Source organism: Amblyraja radiata, chromosome 30 (assembly GCF_010909765.2).
Source record: "Amblyraja radiata isolate CabotCenter1 chromosome 30, sAmbRad1.1.pri, whole genome shotgun sequence".
NCBI lineage: Eukaryota > Metazoa > Chordata > Chondrichthyes > Rajiformes > Rajidae > Amblyraja > Amblyraja radiata.
In genome coordinates, this window is record NC_045985.1 from 19,992,649 (window position 1) to 20,017,737 (window position 25,089).

At 46.8% G+C, this 25,089-nt stretch overlaps 1 protein-coding gene across 7 annotated transcripts in view; it reads left to right on the top strand.

Annotated features, from left to right (window-relative positions):
• LOC116990174 (carcinoembryonic antigen-related cell adhesion molecule 6-like) overlaps positions 1 to 19,009 on the top strand; it is an 80,182-nt gene extending 61,173 nt beyond the window's left edge. For 4 of the 7 annotated variants that reach the window (XM_033047713.1, XM_033047718.1, XM_033047717.1 and 1 more), the window contains exons 3-6: positions 6,362 to 6,661; positions 8,062 to 8,331; positions 14,995 to 15,089; positions 18,315 to 19,009. In XM_033047713.1, the coding sequence (XP_032903604.1) occupies positions 6,362 to 6,661; positions 8,062 to 8,331; positions 14,995 to 15,089; positions 18,315 to 18,332 (683 nt within the window). In that variant the 3' untranslated portion in view covers positions 18,333 to 19,009. Of the gene's footprint in view, positions 1 to 4,726; positions 4,869 to 6,361; positions 6,662 to 8,061; positions 8,332 to 14,994; positions 15,090 to 18,314 lie in introns of those variants that run through there. The other 3 variants (XM_033047712.1, XM_033047715.1, XM_033047719.1) reach the window with 3 other exon arrangements.
• The last annotated feature ends 6,080 nt before the right edge of the window (positions 19,010 to 25,089 follow it).

The following is a 25,089-nucleotide window of genomic DNA, read 5'->3' on the forward strand; positions in this document are numbered from 1 at the left end:
GAACAACACCTCCACTCAGTTCACAATAACCAACCTGATCTCCCGGTGACTCAACACTTCAACTCCCCCTCCCATTCCGAATCCGACCTTTCTGTCCTGGGCCTCCTCCATGGCCAGAGTGAGGCCCACCGCATATTGGAGGAACAGCAACACCTCATATTTGCTTGGGTAGTTTACACCCCAGCTGTGTGAACATTGGCTTCACTAATTTCAGGTAGTCCTTGCTTTCTCCCTCCTTCCCCACCCATTCCCAGCTCTCCCACAGCCCACTGTCTCTGCCTCTTCCTTTCATTTTCGTGTGTTTCCCCCAACATCAATCTGAAGAAGGGTCTTGACCCGAAATGTCCTCAATTCCATCGCTCCATAGATGCTGCCTTACCCGCAGATTTTCTCCAGCTTTTATGTCTACCAATGGGATCCCACCACTGACCACATCTTCCCATCTACTCCCCTGTTGGCTTTCCTCACAGACCACTCCCTCCGTAAATCCCTGGTCAATTCGTCCCTTTCCATCCAAACCACCCCCTCTCCTTGCACTTTCCCTTGCAACCGCAGGAAATGCTATACTTGTCGCTTTACCTCCCCCCTTGACACCATTCAAGGACTCAAGCAGTCTTTCCAGGTGCGACAGACCTGCACCTCCTCCAACCTCATTTATTGCTTCCACTGCTTTAGGTGTCAGCTGCTCTACATCGGTGAGACCAAGGAAAGGTTTGGCAATTGCTTCACCCAACACCTCCGCTCGGTTCGCAATAACGAACCTGATCTCCCGGTGGCTCAGCACTCCAACTCCCCCTCCCATTCCAAATCCGAACTTTCTGTCCTGGGCCTCCTCCATGGCCAGAGTGAGGTAGGGGGAGAGAGAGGGGGATGGGGACGGGGAGGAGAGCAGGGAGGGAGAGGGGGGGGGGAGGGGTTGTTAGAGGGGCGGGACAGAGGTGGAGGGAGGGAATGAGGGGAAGGGGAGAGAGGGGTAGGGGGAAGGGAGGGGGGAGAGGGAGGGGGAGGGAGAGAGGTGGGGGAGGGAGAAGGGAAGAGTGAGGGGGAGAGGGATAGCAGGGAGTGGTGCAAGAGAGAGTGGAAAGGGGTGGGTGCGAGGGGAGGAGGGAGAGCGGTGAGGAGGGAGATGGAGAGGGGGAAGGGGAGGAGGGTGGGGGGGTGTGGGAGGGGGGAGAGGGGTGGAGAAGGGGAGAGAATGGTGGGGGAAGGGGAGAGAGGGAGGGGGAAGGTGAGAGAGGGGGAAGAGTGTGGAGTGAGGGAGAGAGTGGTAGGGGGAAGAGTGGTGAGGGAGGGGGGAAGGGTAAGAGTGGGGGTCAGAAGGGTAGGGGATAGGTGGGAGGAGAGAGGGTTGGGGTGGGAGGGAGAGGGGAGAGAGGGGGGAAAGGGAGGAGGAGAGAGGGGTGGGGAGGGGGTGAGAGAGGGTGGGGGGAGGGGTGAAAGAGGGTGGGAGAGGGAGGGGAGGGAGGAGGGGGAAGAGTGAGGTAGGGGGAGAGAGGGGGAAGAGTGGGGAGGGCGAGGGAAGGGAGGGAGGAGGGAGATGGGGTGGGGTGGGGGAGATAAGTGCAAGAATGGGGAGGGAAGGGGAGAGGTGTAGGGGGAGTGGTGGAAGAGGGGGAGGGGGTAGGGGGAGCGGTGGAAGAGGGAGAGAGGGGTAGGAGAAGGGGGTGGGGGAAGAGGGGGAGGGATGGGAGAGAGAGGGTGGGGGATGGAGGGGGAGGGGTGGGGGAAGGGGGAGAGACGTGGAAGAGTGGGGAAGAGGAGAGGGGTAGGAGGAGTGGTGGAAGAGGGACAGAGAGGTAGGGGGAATGGGGCGGGATAGAGAGGGAAGAGGGCGGGGGAGAGAGGGGGAGGAGAGGGAGAGGGGTGGGGGAAGGGAGAGGTGTGGGGTAGGGGGTAGGGGATGGGGGAAGAGGAAAGGGGGTGGGGGAGAGACGGATGGGGTGGGAGGAGGGGGAGAGGGGTGAGGAGAGGGGGAGGAGAGAATGATGGGGAGGAGAGAATGATGGGGGAGGGGGAGAGAGGTGTGGGGGAGGGGGGAGAGAGGGGAGATGGGGTAGGGGAGGGAGGGGTGGAGGTGGGGGGAGAGGGGAAAGAGTGGGGAGGGGGAGGGGTAGGGGTAGGGGCAGTCCATCTATTCCCCATTCCCTATCACCCCCAAACCTCTTTCTCTATTCCCACACACGTGATCACGTGCGTCGACACAGGGTGGGGGGGAGAGGGGGGCTGGGGCTAGTGCTGGTGCAAAGGCATATGTAAATGAGATCCATTCCGATTGCACATCTGTGAGGGATGGCATTGTGACCAACATTCACCAACGTTCTATGGGTGAGAGCTGTTTTTTTTTTTTACATTTTGACATTTTGGAGGTGGGGGGGGTAGGATTTTATTTTTTAAATGTGTACTTAAACACGACAAAATAATGAGGAGTGGAACTGAGAATGTAAAAGTGAAATCTCTACCGAAATGGAAAAAATGGCGAAATTTGAGCATGTGGTGTTGGCGGACCAAGGCATCAAAGGGCAAAAATCTAATGAGAAAATGGAATATCACACACACACACACACAAACACAGCGTTTTAATATATAGATATATATTATTTGTTTTCTCGTTTAGAACATTGTTTACAGAGTACTATGTTTCAATATTCTGTTGTGCTGCTGCAAGTAAGGATTTCATTGTTCTATCTGGGACGTGAGAGAATAAAACACTCTTGACTTACTCCGCTAATGTGTGGGATAGAACTAGTGTACGGGTGGTCGGCGTGGGCTGAAGGGCCTGTTTCCACGCTGTATCTTTAAATTAAACTAAAAACACTAAAACCAGATGGAGTCTAAAGAAGGGTCTCTTCCCGAAACATCACCCAATTTCTTCTATCCTGAGTTGCTGGCTGCTGCATGGAGTTCCCCCGCACAATTAAAGCATGGAATAGTCTTCACCCTACCATAGTTACCCAACCAGACGCAACTAAATTTAAGGTACCTCTTTTTTCCCCCAAGTACCCTTTTTTGCTTAAGTCCAAGTCAAGAGTCAAGAGTTTAATTGTCATGTGTCCCAGATAGGACAATGAAATTCTTGCTTGCTGCAGCACAACAGAATATGTAAACATAATACAGAACAGGAGATAAAAGTTCAGTGTGTTTATATACCATAGACCATATATATATACACAGGCTGTTATTGTTCAGCCCTCCACCACCTCCAGTTTAAATACCATTTAGAATATTTATGGAGGACCAGGAAACCAGAAGCAAGAGTTACTCCAGGTAGTTACTCCGGATCCAGGGTCAGGGAGTGATTCTGCGTTGGTTTTCAGCGGTCGCGGCGAGGCGGCAACCAGACAGCAATGGCGGCGAAATCTCCCACAGTTCAAAGCGAGGGAGAAAGTGCCCAGCACCGACCAGTTGCCGTAGCAGTGCGCATGCACGGGGCGGCCGATGATGTGCTGGCCGTGGTTGTGCGCGTGTGCAGGGGGGAGGACGTGTTGGCTGTAGCAGTGCGCATGTGCAAGGCGGCCTGCCGTGCCGGCGGATGAGGAGCGAGCGGAGAGCGGAGACCCGGCGGCCCAGATACGGATACGGAGACGGAGAGTGACAGACAGAGAGAGATAGAGTGGGGGGCCGCCCAGAGTTGAACGCCTTGGCCGGAGGCTGCCTAGTTTCAACCTATGAAGCCGAGTGCCCTAAACTTAAGCTTGTCAAGCTTATACATAAATCTGGCCCTGGGAGGCATGGGCTACTAATAAGCAGCTGGGATCAAGTGCATCACTGGATGGAGTTTTGGGAAGTTAGGTGCAAGCTTAACTAGGAAATCAGGAAGGCAAAAATGGGACACGAGGTAGCTCTAGTAGACAGCATTAAGGATAATCCCCAGAGATTTTACAAGTACAAAAATGGAAAAAGGGTAACCAGTGAGAGAGCTCAGGAATCAAAGTGGTCAACTCTCTGTTGAGCCGCAGGAGATGGACAAGGTCCTCAATGAGTATTTCTCCTCTGTTTTTACCATGGAGAAAGACAGGAAGACTGAGGAACTTATGGAAATGCCTCGAGAACAGTCAGTGTTTCAATCGAAGAGGAGCTGAAGGTCCTGACTTGTATGAAGGTGGACAAATATCCAGGGCCTGATCAGATATATCCAGGGCCTGATCAGGGCACTGTGGGAAGCTGGAGGGGAAATTACGAGAGCCCGGGCTGAAATTTACAAGTCATCATTAAATACAGGAGAGGTGCCGGAAGACTGGAAGGTGACAAATGTTGTGGTTCTATTCAAGAAGAGCTGCAGGAAAACGGCTGGGAACCATAGGCCAGTGAGCTTAATATCTGTATTTGGAAAGTTTCTGGAGAGTATTCTGAGGGATAGGATACACATGCATTTAGATGAACTAGGGATAGTCAGCATGGTTTTGTTCAAATGCAGTTGATGCAGTTGGAGATGTAGTCCTTGCACCTCCACCTTTATCCTTTGTCTCCTTTACCACACTAGTATTTGCCATATCTTATGCGCTCTAATCTTTTCAACCAGTCTTCCGTGTGTGGGTCCTTGTTGAAGGCCTTGCAGAAGCCCATGTAAATCATATCAGCAGCACTGCCCCCTCATCAATAAACCAGTCCCGCCCAAAACACCATCACCCCATTCCCTCCACATATGCCCGACCCTCTGAGTTCCTCTCATCTAAATATTAATTATAATGTGTGTTATGTATGATATATTGCTCCATTTCGTTCTCAGTTCTCGGATGAAGTTACCAGGCTACCTTTGTGACCCTATTCCGTTATTTGAATAAGCTGACAGCACCAGCTCCTCTACATAATGATGACCTTCGGCTGCTCTCTGCTCTGCCTTCTGCAACTTCTCAGCAACAGAGTTTCAGGTAAAATTACTTCCGAGTCTCTGTAAGTAGGTGGTGACTGCAATCTGGCTCAAGACTGTTCAAGTTGGGGGGAAAAAAATGCATTCGTAGAAATATAATTCTAAATTACAAACTTCTATCAGGTATTCCCTCAGCTGAGAAAAACCAGAGAAAAAATTTGAATTTACTACCTGATAGTATGCTTTCTACTGTGCATCTGTAGACAATGATAAGAGTTATTGGAGATAGACTGAACTTGTCCTTTGTTGTCCCAACAGGAACAATTGTTGGCGATATTTAGTTTAGTTTTAGTTTAGTTTAGAGATACAGGACGGAAACAGGCCCTTCGGCCCACCGAGTCCACGCCGACCAGCGATCCCCGTGCATTAACACTTTCCAGCACAAACTAGGGACAATTTACATTTATACCAAGCTAATTAACCTACAAACCTGTAAGCCTTTGCAGTGTGAGGGGAAACTGAAGATCATGAGAAAACCCCCTACGGGGAGAATGTACAAGCGTCGTACGGACAGCAGCCATAGTCAGGATCATACCCGGGTCTCTGGCGCTGTAAGGCAGCAAATCCACCACTGTGCCACCATGCTGGCCTTTACACCCAGGAAGATGAAGTTTCAACCATTTCCACTTCAGCACCATTGATGCTGATTGGGCATGTTCTTCCTGAAGTCAATAACTAGCTCTTTTGCCTTGTTAACTCTGAGGGAGAGGATGTTGTCAAAAACCATGCCCCACACATCTCTTTTAAACTTTCCCCCCCTCACCTTAAAGTTAAGTCCTCTAGTCTTTGACATTTCCACCTGGGGGAAAAAGGGTTCTGACTGTCTGCCCTATCAATGACTCCCACTATTTTAGATACTTCAATCTGGTCTCTCATCAGCTCCTAACGTGCCAAAGAAAATAATCTAAGCTTGTCCAATCTTGTCTGATAGCTAATACTCTCTAATCCGGGCACCATTGTGGTAAATCTCTTCTGCATTCCCTCGAAAACCTCCATAATTTTCCTGTACAAGGTGCAACTAGAACTGCATTAAATACTCCAAATGTGGACTGACAATGGTTTTATAAAGTTGCAAGCTGACTTCATGACTCTTATACACAATGCCCCAACCAATGTAAAATCATACTATACACTTTCTTTATTGTTAGTACTGTGTGGTAGCTAAGGTAAACACTGAATATCTACGTGTGTGTGTTCATCTATCTCAGATGTGGCACAAAAACCTGGAGTAACTCAAGGGCTCAGACTGCATCTCTGGGGAAAAGGAATAGGTGATGTTTTGGGTCGAGACCCTTCTTCAGACTCTGGAATCTTCAGGAGTCTGAAGAAGGGTCTTGACCCAAAATGTGTCCTATTCCTTTTCTCCAGAGATGCTGTCTCACTCGCTGAGTTACTCCAGCTTTTTGTGTCAATCTTCGGTTTAAACCAGCATCTGCATTTCCTTCCTACATATCTCAGGTGTGATACTGTTTGTATTAATTCATTGTTTTGCAGCTCAGTGGACAAGTGACAGGATGCTGGCTGCCACAGGCTCCTCTATCCCATTCCCCGGAACTGATAATAAATTCAACAATTTGCACTGGTACTTCTCGGTTTCCAACAGGAATCTACACGCTATGGACATGCAAGAAGGAAATATCATCATATATGAAAAGTACAAGAATCGAATTAAAGTTGACAGATCAGATGGATCCTTTCAATTAAAAGATGTTGGTAAAGCAGACAGTGGCCACTATAAAATGACGGTGGACTTAGACCCACAGAGGACTAGAATTCTAACTCTTGAAGTCATTGGTAAGTAACCAGAGGTTTTGTTATTATTTGAATGAAATGGTGACACTGTGCTGAGTCGACATTTTCCAAGCATGATTTTTTTTCCTGTATTAATTGCCTTAAAGCTCAATTACTGTAAGTTGAGTTTGGTTCAGAGATACATCATAGAAACAGGCACTTTGGCCCACCGAGTCCACACTGACCAGTGATCCCATTAACTCTACCCTGCACACACTGGGGACAATTTTAGATTTACGTCAAAACAAATCAACTACAAACCTGTCCATATCTTGTGTGTGAGAAGAAACCAAAGATCTCTGAGAAAACCCACGGGGAGAATGTGCAGGTCACGGGGAGAACTAGGGAAACCCGGGTCTCTGGCGCTGTAAGGCAGTAGCTCTACTGCTACGCCACCGAACCGCCCTTCCTGATCTGAAGCAATGTTGTATGTGACAGAAAAACAAAATGTAATAAATATTTGTGCTTGATCCCAAATATCTGTGGGTAAGCCTTGCTTTCTCACCACCACGCATTCCCACTCTCAATTTTGCCATCTTTTCTCACACCAACTCAGCATCCAGTTCAGATCCGTTTAGTTTATTGTAACGTGTACTGAGGTACAGTGAAAAGCTTTTGTTGCATGCTAACCAGTTAGCGGGAAGACAAAATATGATTACAATCCAGCCATCCACAGTGTACAGATACATGATAAGGGAATAATGTTTAGTGCAAGGTAAAGCCAGTAAAGTTCGATCAGAGACAGTCCGAGGATCACCAATGAGGTAGATAGTAGTTCAGGACTGCTCTCTGGTTGTGGTAGGATGATTCAGTTACCTGATAACAGCTGGGAAGAAACTGTCCCTGAATCTGCAGGTGTGCGTTTTGACACTTCTGTACCTTTTGCCCGATGGGAGAGGGGAGAAGAGGTAGTGGCCGGGATGGTGGATGAGAAATGTGAATCTCTATATTGTGGGAAGATGTTTGAGAAGTGTCCACCTAACCTAGAGGGCATTGTCCTCAATGGGGTGTAAGAGAGATGGGGGTGAGAACCTGGTATCAAAACAACAACCTTGGAGGTAGTGATTGAGTTCAGAAAGGAAGCGGTTCACATACCCCAGTATGCAACATGGCGCCGAAGTAGAGATGGTTGGAAATGTTAGGTTCCCAGGAATAAATATCACCAATGTCGCATCCTGGACCACCCGTATTGAAGCAATGGTCAAGAAAGCAGGCCAACACCTCTACCTCTTCAGAAGGCAAAGGAGCGTGGCTTGGGTGTTGTGGGTCTCTGATGATGCTGGCTGTCATTTTGAGGCAGCGACTCTTGTAGATACCTTTCATAAATCTGGAATTACTTTTGTATACTTGAGGTCTAAAAAAGGGTGTTTGTGTCTTGGTTCATTGACTCTGTTGTTCTCCAGATCCTCTCTCCACACCATCCATCTCCTGTGAATACAACCCTGAGAACCACACGGCTGTGCTGATCTACAAGGTGCAGAGAGGGAGAGCGACTTCCATTCTGTGGAGCAGAGAAGGAGTTGTTCTCCCAGTTTGCCCACGGCGGTCCCTGTCTGATGGGAATGTAACGTTTACCATTTGGAACGCAGAGAAATCAGACTCTGGCTATTACACGTGTAGCGTGGAAAACCAAGTCAGTCGAACCAACAGCACCTACCAGCTGGTCATCGAGGGTAAGTCTGTCATGGTATTGGCTAAGGTCTATTTGACCCACATTGTTTATGTTACACAAGAAACGGCACGGTGGTGCAGCGGTAGAGTTGCTGCCTCACAGCTCGCATGGCGTCAGAGACCCAGGTTCAATCCTGGCTACGGGTTGTATTAAATCTATATTACTAAAACTCTGATCTTGACCGCTTTTGGTTCGCTGTGCTGCGATTTCCAACAGAACGCCGCCACCTACGGCCGTCATTTTTGGCCACCTCGCTCAGAGCCCCCCTCCGCCTTCCAGGGACCGGAGGATTTTTCCCATCGATGAAAAATCAGAGAGATATTAACGTTTCTAAAAAATTCCCCATTCTCTCTGCTGCCCCCGCTGGCGGCAGGGGGAGGGACTATAAAACCCGGAAGTGTAGTGCCTCACTCAGTCTCTGACAGACCCAGGAAGTGAGAGGGTCATGGCTTACTGAGATGCGAATAACACTGAACGCACATCTACTCCACGGTGAGTCCCCTTGATGCGGCTCTAAAGTGGCTGCAGCCCCATTGTTTGCTTCGCCTTTTTAAAATCTTTGTGTTCACAAAATGAATTTTGGTTGTCGGGTGGCTGCAGCCCAATTGTTTGCCTTGCCTTTTTTTTAACAAGTTTGTGTTCACAAAATGAATTTTGGTTGTCGGGTGGCTGCATCCCAATTGTTTGCCTTACCTTTTTAAAAGGTTTGTCTTTACAAAATGAATTTTGGATGTCGGGTGGCTGCAGCCCAATTGTTTCCCTCGCCTTTTTAACAGGTTTGTGTTCACAAAAAGAATTTTGGCTGTCGGGTGGCTGCAGCCAAATTGTTTGCCTTGGGTTGGCTTTTAAAATCGTTGCAACAGTTGGATGCCAGCCCAAGAATCCATTCAGCCCACAGTGTCAATACTAGCCCTTTGGAAACCAGGACCTTCGGCCCACAACACCCATACTAGCGCAACAGAAAGCCCCCCAGTCCCCCCCCCCCCATCTGGCCAGAGCAATATTGGAATTGGTGGAGGGGTGGAATATTGCGTTGGTGACCAGCCCTCCCGTGTGATGCTGGGACCCAACGGGTCCCACTTTGTCTAGTAATACAAGATAGAAACATAGAAAATAGGTGCAGGAGTAGGCCATTCGGCCCTTCGAGCCTGCACTGCCATTTGATATGATCATGGCTGATCATCCAACTCAGTATCCCATCCCTGCCTTCTCTCCATACCCCCTGATCCCTTTAGACACAAGGGCCACATCGAACTCCCTCTTAAATATAGCCAATGAACTGGCCTCAACTACCTTCTGAAGCTAAAAGAAGATATGAGGTTGCTTTGGCAAGTAAGGTGAAAGTAAATCCAAAGGGTTTCTACAGCTATATTAATAGCAAAAGGATAACGAGGGATAAAATTGGTCCATTGGAGAGACAAGAGTGGACAGCTATCTGCAGAGCCAAAAGAGATGGGGAAGATATTGAACAATTTATTTTCTTCGTTATTCACCAAGGAGAAGGATATTGAATTATGTAAGGTAAGGGAAACTAGTAGAGTAGCTATGGATACTATGAGTTTCAAAGTAAAAGAAGTACTGACACTTTTGAAAAATATAAAAGTGGATAAGTCCCCAGGTCCTGACAGGATATTCCCTAGGACATTGAGGGAAGTTAGTGTAGAAATAGCCGGGGCTATGACAGAAATATTTCAAATGTCATTAGAAACTGGAATAGTCCCCGAGGATTGGCGTACTGCGCATGTTGTTCCATTGTTTAAAAAGGGTTCTAAGAGTAAACCTAGCAATTATAGACCTGTTAGTTTGACTTCAATGGTGGGCAAATTAATGGAAAAGATACTTAGAGATAATATATATAAGCATCTGGATAAACAGGGTCTGATTAGGAACAGTCAACATGGATTTGTGCCTGGAAGGTCATGTTTGACTAATCTTCTTGAATTTTTTGAAGAGGTTACTAGGGAAATTGACGAGGGTAAAGCAGTGGATGTTGTCTATATGGACTTTAGTAAGGCCTTTGACAAGGTTCCTCATGGAAGGTTGGTTAAGACGGTTCAACTGTTTGGTATAAATGCAGGAGTAGCAAGATGGATTCAACAGTGGCTGAATGGGAGACGCCAGAGGGTAATGGTGGATGGCTGTTTGTCGGGTTGGAGGCAGGTGACTAGTGGGGTGCCTCAGGGATCTGTGTTGGGTCCTTTGTTGTTTGTCATGTACATCAATGATCTGGATGAAGGTGTGGTAACTTGGATTAGTAAGTATGCAGATGATACCAAGATAGGGGGTGTTGTGGATAATGAAGAGGATTTCCAAAGTCTACAGAGTGATTTAGGCCATTTGGAAGAATGGGCTGAAAGATGGCAGATGGAGTTTAATGCTGATAAATATGAGGTGCTACACCTTGGCAGGACAAATCAAAATAGGACGTACATGGTAAATGGTAGTGAATTGAAGAATGCAGTTGAACAGAGGGATCTGGGAATAACCGTGCATAGTTTCTTGAAGGTGGAATCTCATATAGACAGGGTGGTAAAGAAGGCTTTTGGTATGCTGGCCTTTATAAATCAGAGCATTGAGTATAGAAGCTGGGATGTAATGTTAAAATTGTACAAGGCATTGTTGAGACCAAATCTGGAGTATGGTGTACAATTTTGGTCGCCCAATTATAGGAAGGATGTCAACAAAATAGAGAGAGTACAGAGGAGATTTACTAGAATGTTGCCTGGGTTTCAACAACTAAGTTACAGAGAAAGGTTGAATAAGTTAGGTCTTTATTCTCTGGAGCGCAGAAGGTTAAGGGGGGACTTGATAGAGGACTTTAAAATGATGAGAGGGATAGACAGAGTTGATGTGGACAAGCTTTTCCCTTTGAGAATAGGGAAGATTCAAACAAGAGGACATGACTTCAGAATTAAGGGACAGAAGTTTAGGGGTAACATGAGGGGGAACTTCTTTACTCAGAGAGTGGTAGCGGTGTGGAATGAGCTTCCAGTGGAAGTGGTGGAGGCAGGTTCGTTGGTATCATTTAAAAATAAATTGGATAGGCATATGGATGTGAAGGGAATGGAGGGTTATGGTATGAGTGCAGGCAGGTGGGACTAAGGGAAAATAATTGTTCGGCACGGACTTGTAGGGCCGAGATGGCCTGTTTCCGTACTGTAATTGTTATATGGTTCTGTGGCAGAGAATTCCACAGATTCACCACTCTCTCTGTAAAAAATGATTTTCTCATCTCGGTCCTAAAAGACTTCCCTCTTATCCTTAAACTGTGACCCCTAGTTCTGGACTTCACCAACATCGGGAATAATCTTCCTGCATCTAGCCTGTCCAACCCCTTAAGAATTTTGTAAGTTTCTATAAGATCCCCCCTCAATCTTCTAAATTCTAGCGTGTACAAGCCGAGTCTATCCAGTCTTTCTTCATATGAAAGTCTTGCCATGCCAGGAATCAGTCTGGTGAACCTTCTCTGTACTCCCTCTATGGCAAGAATGTCTTTCCTCAGATTAGGAGACCAAAACTGTACGCAATACTCCAGGTGTGGTCTCACCAAGACCCTGTACAACTGCAGTAGAACCTCCCTACTCTTATACTCAAATCATTTTGCTATGAATGCTAACATACCATTTGCTTTCTTCACTGCCTGCTGCACCTGCATGCCTACTTTCAATGACTGGTGTACCATGACACCCAGGTCTCGTTGCATCTCCCCTTTTCCTACTCGGCCACCATTCAGATAATAGTCTACTTTCCTGTTTTTGCTACCAAAGTGGATAACCTCACATTTATCCACATTATACTGCATCTGCCATGCATTTGCCCACTCACCCAACCTATCCAAGTCACCTTGCAGCCTCCTAGCATCCTCCTCACAGCTAACACTGCCCCCCAGCTTCGTGTCATCTGCAAACTTGGAGATGTTGCATTCAATTCCCTCATCCAGATCATTAATATATATTGTAAATAGCTGGGGTCCCAGCACTGAGCCTTGCGGTACCCCACTAGTCACTGCCTGCCATTGTGAAAAGGACCCGTTTACTCCTACTCTTTACTTCCTGTCTGCCAGCCTGTTCTCTATCCACATCAATACTGAACCCCCAATACCGTGTGCTTTAAGTTTGCATACTGATCTCTTATGTGGGACCTTGTCGAAAGTCTTCTGAAAGTCCCGATATAACACATCCACTGGTCCTCCCTTATCCACTCTACTAGTTACATCCTCGAAAAATTCTATAAGATTCGTCAGACATGATTTACCTTTCATAAATCCATGCTGACTTTGTCCAATGAATTCACCACTTTCCAAATGTGCTGCTATCCCATCTTTAATAACTGACTCTAGCAGTTTCCCCACTACTGACGTTAGACTAACTGGTCTGTAATTCCCCGTTTTCTCTCTCCCTCACTTTTTAAACACAAAAAGCTGGAGTATCTCAGCGGATCAGACAGCATCTCTGAAGAAAAGGAATAGTTGACGATTCAGGTCGAGACACTTCTTCAGACTGAGAGTCAGGGGAAAGACGTTCCTTAATCATCTGTAAGGAGTTTGTACATTCTCCCCGTGACCTGCAAGGATTTCTTCCCACACTCAAGATGTACATGTTTGTAGTTTAATTGGATTGGTATCAAAGTTAAAAAATATATCTCTAGTGTAGGATAGTGTTAATGTGCAGTGATCGGTGGTCTGTGCATACTCGATGGGCCGAAGAGCCTGTTTCTGCGTAGTATATCTAAACTAAACTAAATAAAACTAAAGAACCCCTCCCCACTATTGTTATTTGACTTTATCAGCATAAGATATCACCCCGTTCTCCCCAGTGTGTTTAACTTCCAGTTACAGAGATTCAACACGGAAACATGCGCTTCTGTCCACCGAGTCCGACCAGGTATCCCCACACACTAACACTATCCTACACACGAGGGACAATTTACAATTATACCAAAGTCCATTAATCTACAAACCTCCACGTTTTTGGAGTGTGGGAGAAAACCCACGCTGGTCACGGGGAGAACGTACAAACTCCGTGCGGACAAGGACCCATAGTCATGAACGAACCCGGGGTCTGTGGCACTGTAAGGCAGCAACTCAACCACTGCGCTGTCGTGCAACCCAAGTTGTAAAGGTCTATTACACAGATGATGGCCATTTGTCCCATGTTGATGTTTATTCTACACAAGAGCCCCTCTCCACACTTGTTATCTGTCCTTATCAGTGTATGTCACTCTACACTCCAAGTACTCTCCAGACATATAATATCTCCCTGAATTCTAATTGAAATGGATGACTATCTTATTCTTAGTGTCATCGAGAGATACAATGTGGAAACAGGCCCTTCGGCCCAACTTGGCCACCTGTCCCAGCTACACTCGTCCCACCTGCCTACGTTTGGTCCATATCCCTCCAAACTTGTCCTATCATGTACCTGCCCAACTGTCTCTTAAATGTTGGGATAGTCCCTGCCTCAACTACCTCCTCTGGCAGCTTGTTCCATACACCCACCACCCTTTGTGTGAAAAAGTTACCACTCAGATTCCTCTTAAATCCTTTCCCCTTCACCTTCAACCTGTGTTTTCTGGTCCTCGATTCACTTATTCTGGGCAAGAGACTCAATTCCTCTCATGATTTTATACACCTCTATAAGATCAACCCTCATCCTCCTGCTCTCCAAAGAATAGAGTCACAACCTACTCACCCTCTCCCTATAGCTCAGACCCTCTACTCCTGTCAACATCCTTGTAAATCTTCACTGTATCCTTTCCAGCTTGACAACATCTTTCCTATAATTCACATGATCTCTCATTCCGTTTTCCCTGCGTGGATAAATATCTCTCCAGACGTGATGTAGGAAAATTTGAAAATTATAAGGAAGATAAGTAGTTTTTAATCCGTGTAACTCAAGAGAATGCATCGTGGGGAAGCAAGATAGGAACAATTGTCCAACAAGGCATCATGGCAGCGCAGCTGTAGAGTTGCAGCCTTCCAGCGCTTACAGCGTCAGAGACCCAGGTTTTCTGCGAGACTCGGGTTGTCCACGTTTGGTTTAGTTTCGTTAGGTTTAGAGATACAGCGTGGAAACAGGCTCTTCTGCCCACCGAGTCTGCACCGACCAGCGATCCCACATATTAACACTATCCTACACACACACTAGGGACTATTTACACTTATACCAAGCCAATTAATCTACATACCTGTACGCCTTTGGAGTTTGGGAGGAAAGTGAAGATCTTGGAGAAAACCCACGTAGGTCACGGGGAGAACGTACAAACTCCATACAGGCATCACCCGCAGTCAGGATCAAACCCGGGTCTCCATCGCTGCAAGCTCTGTGAGCAGCAACTCTACCACTGCGCTACCATGCATCGTGCTCCATGCACCTGCAACAACACCCCTGGTTCACCGCTGCGAGTAGATAAGACTGCACTGAGAACTTCTGAAACTTTGTCTGCGCCAGAAATGTGGCGACTCTTTGTGTATTGCCCAGGAGATGTCTGCTGTGTAATTACGGATTGTGGACCAAAATCAAAGAACTTCATTGTACCTAGATATGCGACTATAAAATATCACTGAATTGAATGAAAAACATGATACATACAAAGGGAAGCCTTCTCTGCATCAGGGACATTTAAATTTACAAGATGTAACCAAAGGTGATTTATTTTGTTGTAGGTCATGAACTCAATCCCAGATCTCGGGTTGGATTGTACCTGACCATTATCGTAGTCATCACAGTGGTTCTCGTGGTTGGCGCTCGGTTGTACATGGTGAGTATTCAGTCTCTGGTAAAACCGTGTCCTTGTATGTGTTGGTGTAGAGTCAGTCAGAGGGTGGTGAATCTGTGGGATTCATTGCCACAGACGGCTGTGGAGGTCATGTCAATGGATATTTTCTAAGGAAGAGATAGGTAGATTCTTCATTAGTACACGTGTCAGGGGTTATGGGGAGAAGGCAGGAGAATGGTGTTAAGAGGGAATGATTGATTGAATGGCAGAGTAGACTTGCTGGGGTGAATGGCCTAATTCTGACACAAAATTCTGAAAGGGGGAGAACACAGGAGGAGCCGGTGTGGGGGGACCTCCATGATGGGGGGGGGGGGGGGGGGGGGGGGCTGTGGAAGAACAAAGGAGGACCCGGCACGGGAAGGTGGGGGGCGGGGGAAGAACAAAGGGGGACGCGGCGTGGGATACTTTGTAACTTTGTAAGGCGACTATTTCCGTACCGTGGGTAAGCAAGGTATGAAAGAATTTCACTGTGACAATGAAGTATTCATTCATAATAGCTCATTCACAGGGAAACATGCAGATCAGAGAGATGCACTGTTAATTCTCTACTATCTGTCTGTGTTTGGACTGCCTCACTCCACTGCTCAAATGTGCATCTTGGAGCCATAGAGAGTCATAGAGTGATACAGTGTGGAAACAGGCCCTTCAACCCAACTCTCCCACACCGGCCAACATTGTCCCAGCTACACTAGTCCTACTTGCCTGCGCTTGGTCCATATCCCTCCAAACCTGTTCTATCCATCTACCTGTCCTACTTTTTCTTAAACAATGGGATCATCCCAGCCTCAACCACCTCCTGCAGCAGCTAGTTCCATACACCCACCACCCTTTGTGTAAAAAAGTTACCCCTTGGATTCCTATTAAATCTTTTCCCCTTCAGCTTGAACCTATGTCCTCTGGTCCTCGATTCCCCTACTCTGGGCAAAAGACTCTGTGCATCTACCTGATCTATTCCTCTCATGATCTTATACACCTCCATAAGATTACCTCTTATCCTCCTGCGCTCCATGGAATAGAGACCCAGCCTACTCAACCTCTCCCTATAGCTCACACCCTCTAGTCCTGGCAACATCCTCGTAAATCTTTTCTGAACCTTTTCGAGCTTGACAATATTTTTCCTATAACATGGTACCCAGAAAAGAACACAATATTCTAAATGCAGTCTTATGCAACTGCAACATGACCTCCCAACATCTATACTCAATACTTTGACTGATGAAGGCCAAAGAGCCAAAAGCCTTTTTGACCACATTATCTACCTGTGACTCGACCTTCAAGTAACGAGTGCAGAATTCGGAGCCTCTCATCTTGGAAGACAGATGGAAAACTGTGTAGCAAAGTGTACAGTCGTGCATTTAACAGGTGGAAATAAAGGCGCAGACTTTTTCTAAATGGGGATTGTATTCAGAAATTGGTGGTGCAAAGGGACTTGGGAGTGCGGGTGCAGTTTCCAAAATGGTAATTTGTAAGTTGAATCAGTAGTAAGGAAGGCAAGCGCAATGTTAGCATTTATTTCAGGAGGACGAGAATATAAAAACAAAGATGAAACGCTGAGCTTTTATAAAACGCTGGTCAGATCGCACTGTTTAGTTTTTTTAGTTTAGAGATACAGCGCAGAAACATAGAAACATAGAAACATAGAAATTAGGTGCAGGAGTAGGCCATTCGGCCCTTCGAGCCTGCACCGCCATTCAATATGATCATGGCTGATCATCCAACTCAGTATCCCGTACCTGCCTTCTCTCCATACCCCCTGATCCCCTTAGCCACAAGGGCCACATCTAACTCCCTCTTAAATATAGCCAATGAACTGGCCTCAACTACCCTCTGTGGCAGAGAGTTCCAGAGATTCACCACTCTGTGTGAAAAAAGTTCTTCTCATCTCGGTTTTAAAGGATTTCCCCCTTATCCTTAAGCTGTGACCCCTTGTCCTGGACTTCCCTAACATCGGGAACAATCTTCCTGCATCTAGCCTGTCCAACCCCTTAAGAATTTTGTAAGTTTCTATAAGATCCCCTCTCAATCTCCTAAATTCTAGAGAGTATAAACCAAGTCTATCCAGTCTTTCTTCATAAGATAGTCCTGACATCCCAGGAATCAGTCTGGTGAACCGTCTCTGCACTCCCTCTATGGCAATAATGTCCTTCCTCAGATTTGGAGACCAAAACTGTACGCAATACTCCAGGTGTGGTCTCACCAAGACCCTGTACAACTGCAGTAGAACCTCCCTGCTCCTATACTCAAATCCTTTTGCAATGAAAGCTAACATACCGTTCGCTTTCTTTACTGCCTGCTGCACCTGCATGCCTACCTTCAATGACTGGTGTACCATGACACCCAGGTCTCGCTGCATCTCCCCCTTTCCCAATCGGGCACCATTTAGATAATAGTCTGCTTTCCCGTTTTTGCCACCAAAATGGATAACCTCACATTTATCCACCGAGTCCGCACCAACCCACGATTCCCACACTATCCTATACACACTAGGGTCAATTTACACATACTCCAAACCAATTAACCTACATACCTGTACGTCTTTGGAGTGTGGGATGAAGAAAATGCACGCGGTCATGGGGAGAACGTACAAACTCCGTCCAAACAGCAGCCCCCGTAGTCGGGATCGAACCCGGGTCTCCGGCGCTGCAAGCACTCTAAGGCAGCTACTCTACCGCTGTGCCACAGGCCCCTGGAATGAGTGGGTTAACATATGATGAGCATTTGACTGTGCTGGGCCTGTACTCACTGGAGTTTAGAAGAACGACAGGAGACCTAATTGAAACTTACCGAATAGTGAAAGGCCTGGATGGAGTGAATGTGGAGAGGATGTTTCCACCAGTGAAAGTGTCTACAACCAGAGGACATAACCTCAGAATAAATGGACATACATAACTTTAGAAAGAAGATGTGAAGGAATTTCTTTAGTGAGAGGGTGGTGAATCTGTGGAATTCCTTGCCACGGACGGCACTGGAGGCCAAGTCATTGGGTAGTTTTAAGGTGGAAATTAAAAAATTCTTGATTCATAATGGTGTCAGGGGTTATAGGGAAAAGGCAGGAGAATGGGGTTAGGAGGGAAAGATAGATCAGCCATGATAGAATGGTGGAGTAGACTCGATGGGCCAAATGGCCTAATTCTGCTCCTATGACTTATTGAGGCCATGTACATTTAACCTGTGCATTAGTTAATACTGATATTCTGATTCCCACAGCTTGGACTGCCTTCTTGAATAAATGAAGCCCTCTACCCACTGGGACAAGAGGAACATGTACATTGGAACATCACCATCTCTCTGTTCCACTCCAGTTCACGATGTCCCAATGTTGGTCCACAGCTGGAATGAGGCCCTGGAACTATCTGGCAAGCTACACTGTGGAAACAGCTTCACCCTAAGTAATGCAGCAGTTTAAGATATGGCAGATATTTAAACAACCTTTTCATTGCATTCTGTGGGAAAATGAGCCCAACTAGAAACAGGGGATCCTGAGAGAAGGTGGACCATTTTTAGAAGGGATGTTACAAGCCTGATGCACAAGATGGGGTTGAGAGAGAAAGATAGATCAGCCATGATTGAATGGTGGAGTAGACTCGATGGACCGACAAGGCCATCTAAATCCGAATTAGGGTCTTGCCCCGAAACGTCACCCATTCCTTCTACCCAGAGATGCTGCCTGTTCTGTAGAGTTACTCCAGCCTTTTGTGTCTATCTTCGGTGTGAACCAGCATCTTCAGTTCCTTCCTGCACAAGATAAGAAGTCACGGTATCTGGCTTGAGGATGGGTTATAAACACAGAAGAAACAAAAGATGCAAGTTGTGGATTGACCCAAGATCAGCTTAGTTTAGTTTAGAGATACAGCGTGGAAACAGGCCCTTCGGCCCACCGAGTCCGCAACTACCAGCAATCCCCACACACTCCAGACTTTTTCATCTGGAGCCTGGGAGCGCCAAACCGGCACGGCCTTGTCGGCTTCGGCAGCCGCGGGCTCCAACCAAGAAGCGGCCGTTCCAGGTGGCCCAGCCGCCGAAAGGACTCTCCCGACGCCGGGGCAAGACCACCCGGTGAGAACGGCCAGGGACATCGGGCCTCCGTAGAGGCAATTGCGGTGGCCTCAATAGGCCTGACTTTGGGGTGAACATGGGGTGGGGACTGGACATTGTGCCTTCCTCCACAGTGCTACCCACTGTGGGGGGATGATTTTTTTTTGTCTAATTGTAGTCCTGTAGGTCTGTGTCCAAGATGGCTGCCGTGAAGAGAGAGTGAACGCTGGCGCGCTTTGGCTGCCACTGCTCTCTTTTCACACTGTGTTTTTGATTTTCTGTTTTTGGATTGAATTCTGTTTTTAATTTGTGTCACTGTGATGTCTTTAATTACTTGTTTTATTCCGATTATATGTTTTTATTCCGATTACTATGTAAGGTGTCCTTGAGATGTATGAAAGGCGCCCATTAAATAAAATTTATTATTATTATTATTAACGCCACCCTACACACACTAGGGACAATGTTACATTTTACTAGACTAAGTGGGACCCGTTGGGTCCCATGCTCACACGGGGCTGGTCCCCCAACACAATATTCCACCTCTCCATCAGTTGCAATATTGGTGGCCAGTGGGGTGGGGTTCTGGAGCGCAGGTATGGGTGTTGTGGGCTGAAGGGACTGGTTTCCAGTGGGCTAGTATGGACATTGTGGTCTGAATGGATTCTTGGGCTGGCAGCTGTCACTCAAGCCTGGTGGGCTGGCAGCTCACTCACAGCTGGTGGGCTGGCAGTTGACCCACGGCTATTCCTTGAAATTCTATTTCAAGCAGGGTGCAAGGCCACCAAATTCAAGTGTAGTTTCCTACCACTTCAAGCAGGGGGCAAGATCACAAAATTCAAGTGCAGTTTCCTACCACTTGAAGCAGGGTGCAATGCCACCAAATTCAAATGCAGTTTCATACTATTTCAAGCAGGGTGCAAGGCTGCCTAATCCAAGTGCAGTTTCATACCATTTCAAGCAGGGTGCAAGGCCACCAAATTCAAGTGCAGTTTCATACCATTTCAAGAAGGGTGCAAGGCCACCAAATTCAAGTGCAGTTTCATACCATTTCCAGCAAGGTGATGATGTTGCATTCCCCAGTAAAAATCCCAAAGATAGACACAAAATGCTGGAGTAACTCAGCGGGTCAGGCAGCATCTCTGGAGGAAATGGGTTGCTGACATATCAGAGGTGGGAGCAAGACTGAATGCTGGAAGAGAGGAGCTGGACGAAACATAACCGGCCACAGATAACCTCAGGTGAGGGGGTTCCCTGATAGCCAGAGTGTTGGATACAGGCAAAAGGTAAAATCAGGTGTAAGCCCATATGAAATACATAGTTGCAAACATTAATTATGTTTAGAGATACAGCATGAAAACAAACAAAAACCGTGGTATCACATCCACCCACCACCATAATATAGAATCACCAAGTTATCTTATGCACTAAATTATTCAAATAACTATAATACAATTCTTATTGTGGATACATTCCACTCCCAGCGGTCCCGGAAATCCCTCAGAGTGCCGGTGGACAGCATGTTGTCTCTTTCCAGTATCTCCCGGGCTCGCACATAACACAGGCAAAGTGGCACAGAATCTCCCTTTCATGTGCATGGTGCCCCTTTCCTTTCTTGCAGGCCATCGAGCCGTTTACCACTTCAGATGGTCCTACGACAATCATAGATTGTCCTGTTATCCTTTAGATCTAGTTTCATGATTTCTCTCACTTCAAGTTCAAGTTCAAGTGAGTTTATTGTCATGTGTCCCTGTATAGGACAATGAAATTCTTGCTTTGCTTAAGCACACAGAAAATAGTAGGCATTTACTACAAAACAGATAAATGTGTCCATGAGGCAGCCCCGGCATTCCCTCACTTTCTATCCCTCCCCCACCCAAGTCGCACTAGCTTCTATGTTTCTGTAGGGTTGCCCTTCTATGTTTCTATAGGGGCTAGTGGAATCAAGGGATATGGGGAGAAGGCAGGCATGGGTTATTGATTGGAGAAGATCAGCCATGATCACAATGAATGGCGGTGCAGGCTCGAAGGGCCAAATGACCTCCTCCTGCACCTATTTTCTATGTTTCTCGTTTTCACCTAACAAACAGCTAACAGCTATCCAATAATGGCCTGTTTCCTTAATCATCGTTACTTTTTCGCATATCTTTCATTCATTGCTCTTTATATCTCTTGTTCTCCCTATCCCTAACCCGACTGAAGAAGGGTCTCGACCCGAAACGTCACCCATTCCTGCTCTCCAGAGATAAACAACAATGGCCCTGAGTTGGTTAATGGTTTATTTATTGTCACCTGGAACAGCCCCCTCCATTCAGGCACCTTATTCAGTGCCTAATCTCCATGTCCCCTCAATCAGAACCAACTGTTCTGGGACCTGGGGTGGAGGGTACTGCACCGAGGTGTTCTCTGCAACCTACTTCTCTCGCGGCCCACACACTCGCCAGCCTCCTGCCACTGTTGCGGGCTAGAAGTGTCTGTGTACCACGTGTTTCTGGAGTGAGTGAGGTTGTAGCCACTGTTTCAATCCCTAAAGGGGTTTCTCCTTGCCTTCTGGCTGCACTTCACACCCACCATCCTCATCTTTGGACACCCTGTGTATAGGGGAGAGGGTAGGGCTGAAGATGACCTGGTAGTGTTGCTCCTGGGCCTGGCCAAGCTGGCCATCCTTGAGGCAGGCGGAAGAGGGCTCTGCCCGAACCCAGCTCCCTGCCCCTTTTCTGGTGTTACGTCCACGCCCGGGATGGAGCGTCCTGCAACCGGGGGAGGGGCACGGCTTCAGGCGGGGGCTGGTGGGGAGGGCGAGAGCGCCTTGCAGCCGGGGAGAGGGGAAGGCTTCAGGCGGGGCCTGTCGGGGGCCAGTGGGAAGGGGTGGGAGCGCTGTTGTGGCCTACCCCTGCCGTAACCGACCGCCGCCTGCCGCTGCCTTGATTGATCAACCATGATTGAATGGCGGAGTGGACTTGATGGGCCGAATGGCCTAATTCTGCACTGCTCATTTATGACCTCATGACCTAAACAAGGTCAATTCTGTGGGAGAATCAACAGTCATATATCAAAATTAAACTTAATCAAAAAATGTAAACAAGGAATATAATACAGGAGACATGACACAAAAAGCTGGAGTAACTCAGCGGGTCTGACAGCATCTCTGGAGATAAGGTTTTCCTCCTGACTCTCATTCTGAAGTAGTGTCTTGACCCAAAACACGGCCTATTCCTTTTCGCCAGGGATGCTGCCTGTCCCGCTGAGTTACTCCAGCATTTTGTCTATCTTCAGTGTAAACTAAATACAGCTGTGTTATCATTTTACTGACATTAGTGTTCACAAAATTCCTTATCCTAGGCAGGCTTTCTTAGATACCTGGAGAATTCTCTGGTCAGAGCCTGATTTATGAGAGACTGCTACTTCACAGAAAGGCATTGAGTTATGTTGAAGATTATTAGGGGTGGAAGCACAACTGACATCCATAAATGACATCCATGAAAAAGTCGCAAGTACGACCAGACTATTCGCTGATGATTGTTCAAAAGGGAACTGCAGATGCTGGAATATCGAAGGTACACAAAATTGCTGGGGAAACTCAGCGGGTGCAGCAGCATCTATGGAGCGAAGGAAATAGACGACGTTTCGGGCCGAAACCCTTCTTCAGACTCAGGGTTCGCTGATGATTGTTTGCTGTACCGTCCAATTAAGTCAGCTGATGATGAAGATGCTCTCCAAAAGGATCTCGATACTATGGTCGAGTGGTCACAACAATGGGGCATGCAGTTCAACCCTTCCAAATGTGAAACCATGCGTGTCACCAGAAAGAGGAATCCAGGCGACACATCTTACAACATACTTGGTGTCACCCTTGAAGAATCCAAACAAACCAAGTATCTTGGCATCAAATTGCAGAATGGTCTGCGTTGGAATGGTCAGACTCATCATGCAACAGTGAAAGCAACAGGTGTCCTAAACTTCCTGAGGCGCAACTTTCATCATAGTTCAACTTCTGTCAAGGAGAAGCTGTATTTCACCCTCGTTAAACCTCATTTGGATTATGCAGTTGCAGCTTGGGACCCATACACAAATAAAAACATTTCATCCATCGAACGTGTCCAAAGACAGGCCGCTCGATTTGTTACTAACACCTATGAGAGAGAAGCGAGTGTCACCAAACTTCTGAATTCTCTGGGGTGGAACCCTCTCCAAGACAGACGTGAAGCTCACCGTTTGACCTGTTTTTACAAAATGTTAAATGGTCAGCTCGACATAGATCACAAGACCTACACCAAACCCAAACCAATTAGGAGCAGACGAGGGCATTCGATCCAATTTGTGATCCCAGCTACAAAGACAGATGTGTACAGCAATTCGTTCTTCCCCTGCACAATTAAAGCATGGAATAATCTCCACCCAACTATAGTTACCCAACCAGATGCAACTAAATTTAAAGTAGCACTTTCTTCCCAATAACCCTTTCTGGCTTAATCCCTCCCTTCACCACCTTCAGTTTAAATTCCATTTGGAATATTTTGGAGGACCAAGAAACCAAGAAGAACCAAGACAAACTCCACAACGAGCTGAAACAGAGATAAACCCTGCAAATATTTGCATATGTTAAAATACCTTTTAAAACAGCGCTAGTCAATTTAATGACGTTCTTTGAAGCAATATAATGCAAAATAAACAAACAAGGCTAAAAAAAACCTGTTTTTCAAAAGATTAAAACAGTCTGAAAAGATTGTGTTTGATTTTTTAAGTGCTTTGAAACCAATAATCTCTCTGAAAATCTTCTGACGAGCCCATTCTGTTGGCTTTTCATTATCACTGATATTGAAGGGGCGGGGAAGCCTTTTCATTTAGTTTAGTTTAGTTTAGAGATACAGCGTGGAAACAGGCCCTTCAGCCATCTGAGTCTGCACCGACCAGCGATCCCCGCACATTAACACTATCCTACAATAGGGACAGTTTTACATTCATACCAAGCCAATTCATCTACAAACCTGTACGTATTCGGAGTGTGGGAGGAAACCGAAGATCTCAGGGGAAAACCCACGCAGGTCGCGGGGAGAAGGTAAAACTCTGTACTGACAAGCACCTGTAGTCAGGATCGAACCGTGGTCTCTGGCGCTGGAAGGCAGCAACTCCACCGCAGCTCCACCGTGCCGCCCAGGGTCGATGCTAAGTTCACAAGTGTAGGGTGAAATGTAGATATAGGGTTGGCTCACTTTCCCACACTGAGGCCCATTATACCACACCTGGAGTATTGTGTGTAGTTTTGGTCTCCTAATTACAAGGAAGGACATTCTTGCTATTGAGGGAGTGCAGCGTAGGTTCACCAGGCTAATTTCTGGGATGGCAGGACTGACATATGATGAAAGAATGGAGCCAATGGGCTTTCAGTATATTCACTGGAATTCAGAAGGATGAGAGGAGATCATAGAAACATATAAAAATCTTAAGGGATTGGATAGGCTAGATGCAGGAAAAATGTTCCCGATATTGGGGGAGTCCAGAACCATGAGTCACAGTTTCAAGAATAAGGGATAGGTCATTTAGGAATGAATATATTTGTGATGTCACTGTGATGTCTTTAATTACTTGTTTTATTCCGATTATATGTTTTTATTCCGATTACTATGTAAGGTGTCCTTGAGATGTATGAAAGGCGCCCATTAAATAAAATTTATTATTATTATTATTAAACAGTTGCGGCCCCAACACCGAGCCTTGCGGCACTCCACTCGCCACTGCCTGCCATTCTGAAAAGGACCTGTTCACTCCTACTAACCATATAACCATATAACAATTACAGCACGGAAACAGGCCATCTCGACCCTTCTAGTCCGTGCCGAACACAAATTCTCCCCTAGTCCCATATACCTGCGCTCAGACCATAACCCTCCATTCCTTTCCCGTCCATATAACTATCCAATTTATTTTTAAATGATAAAAACGAACC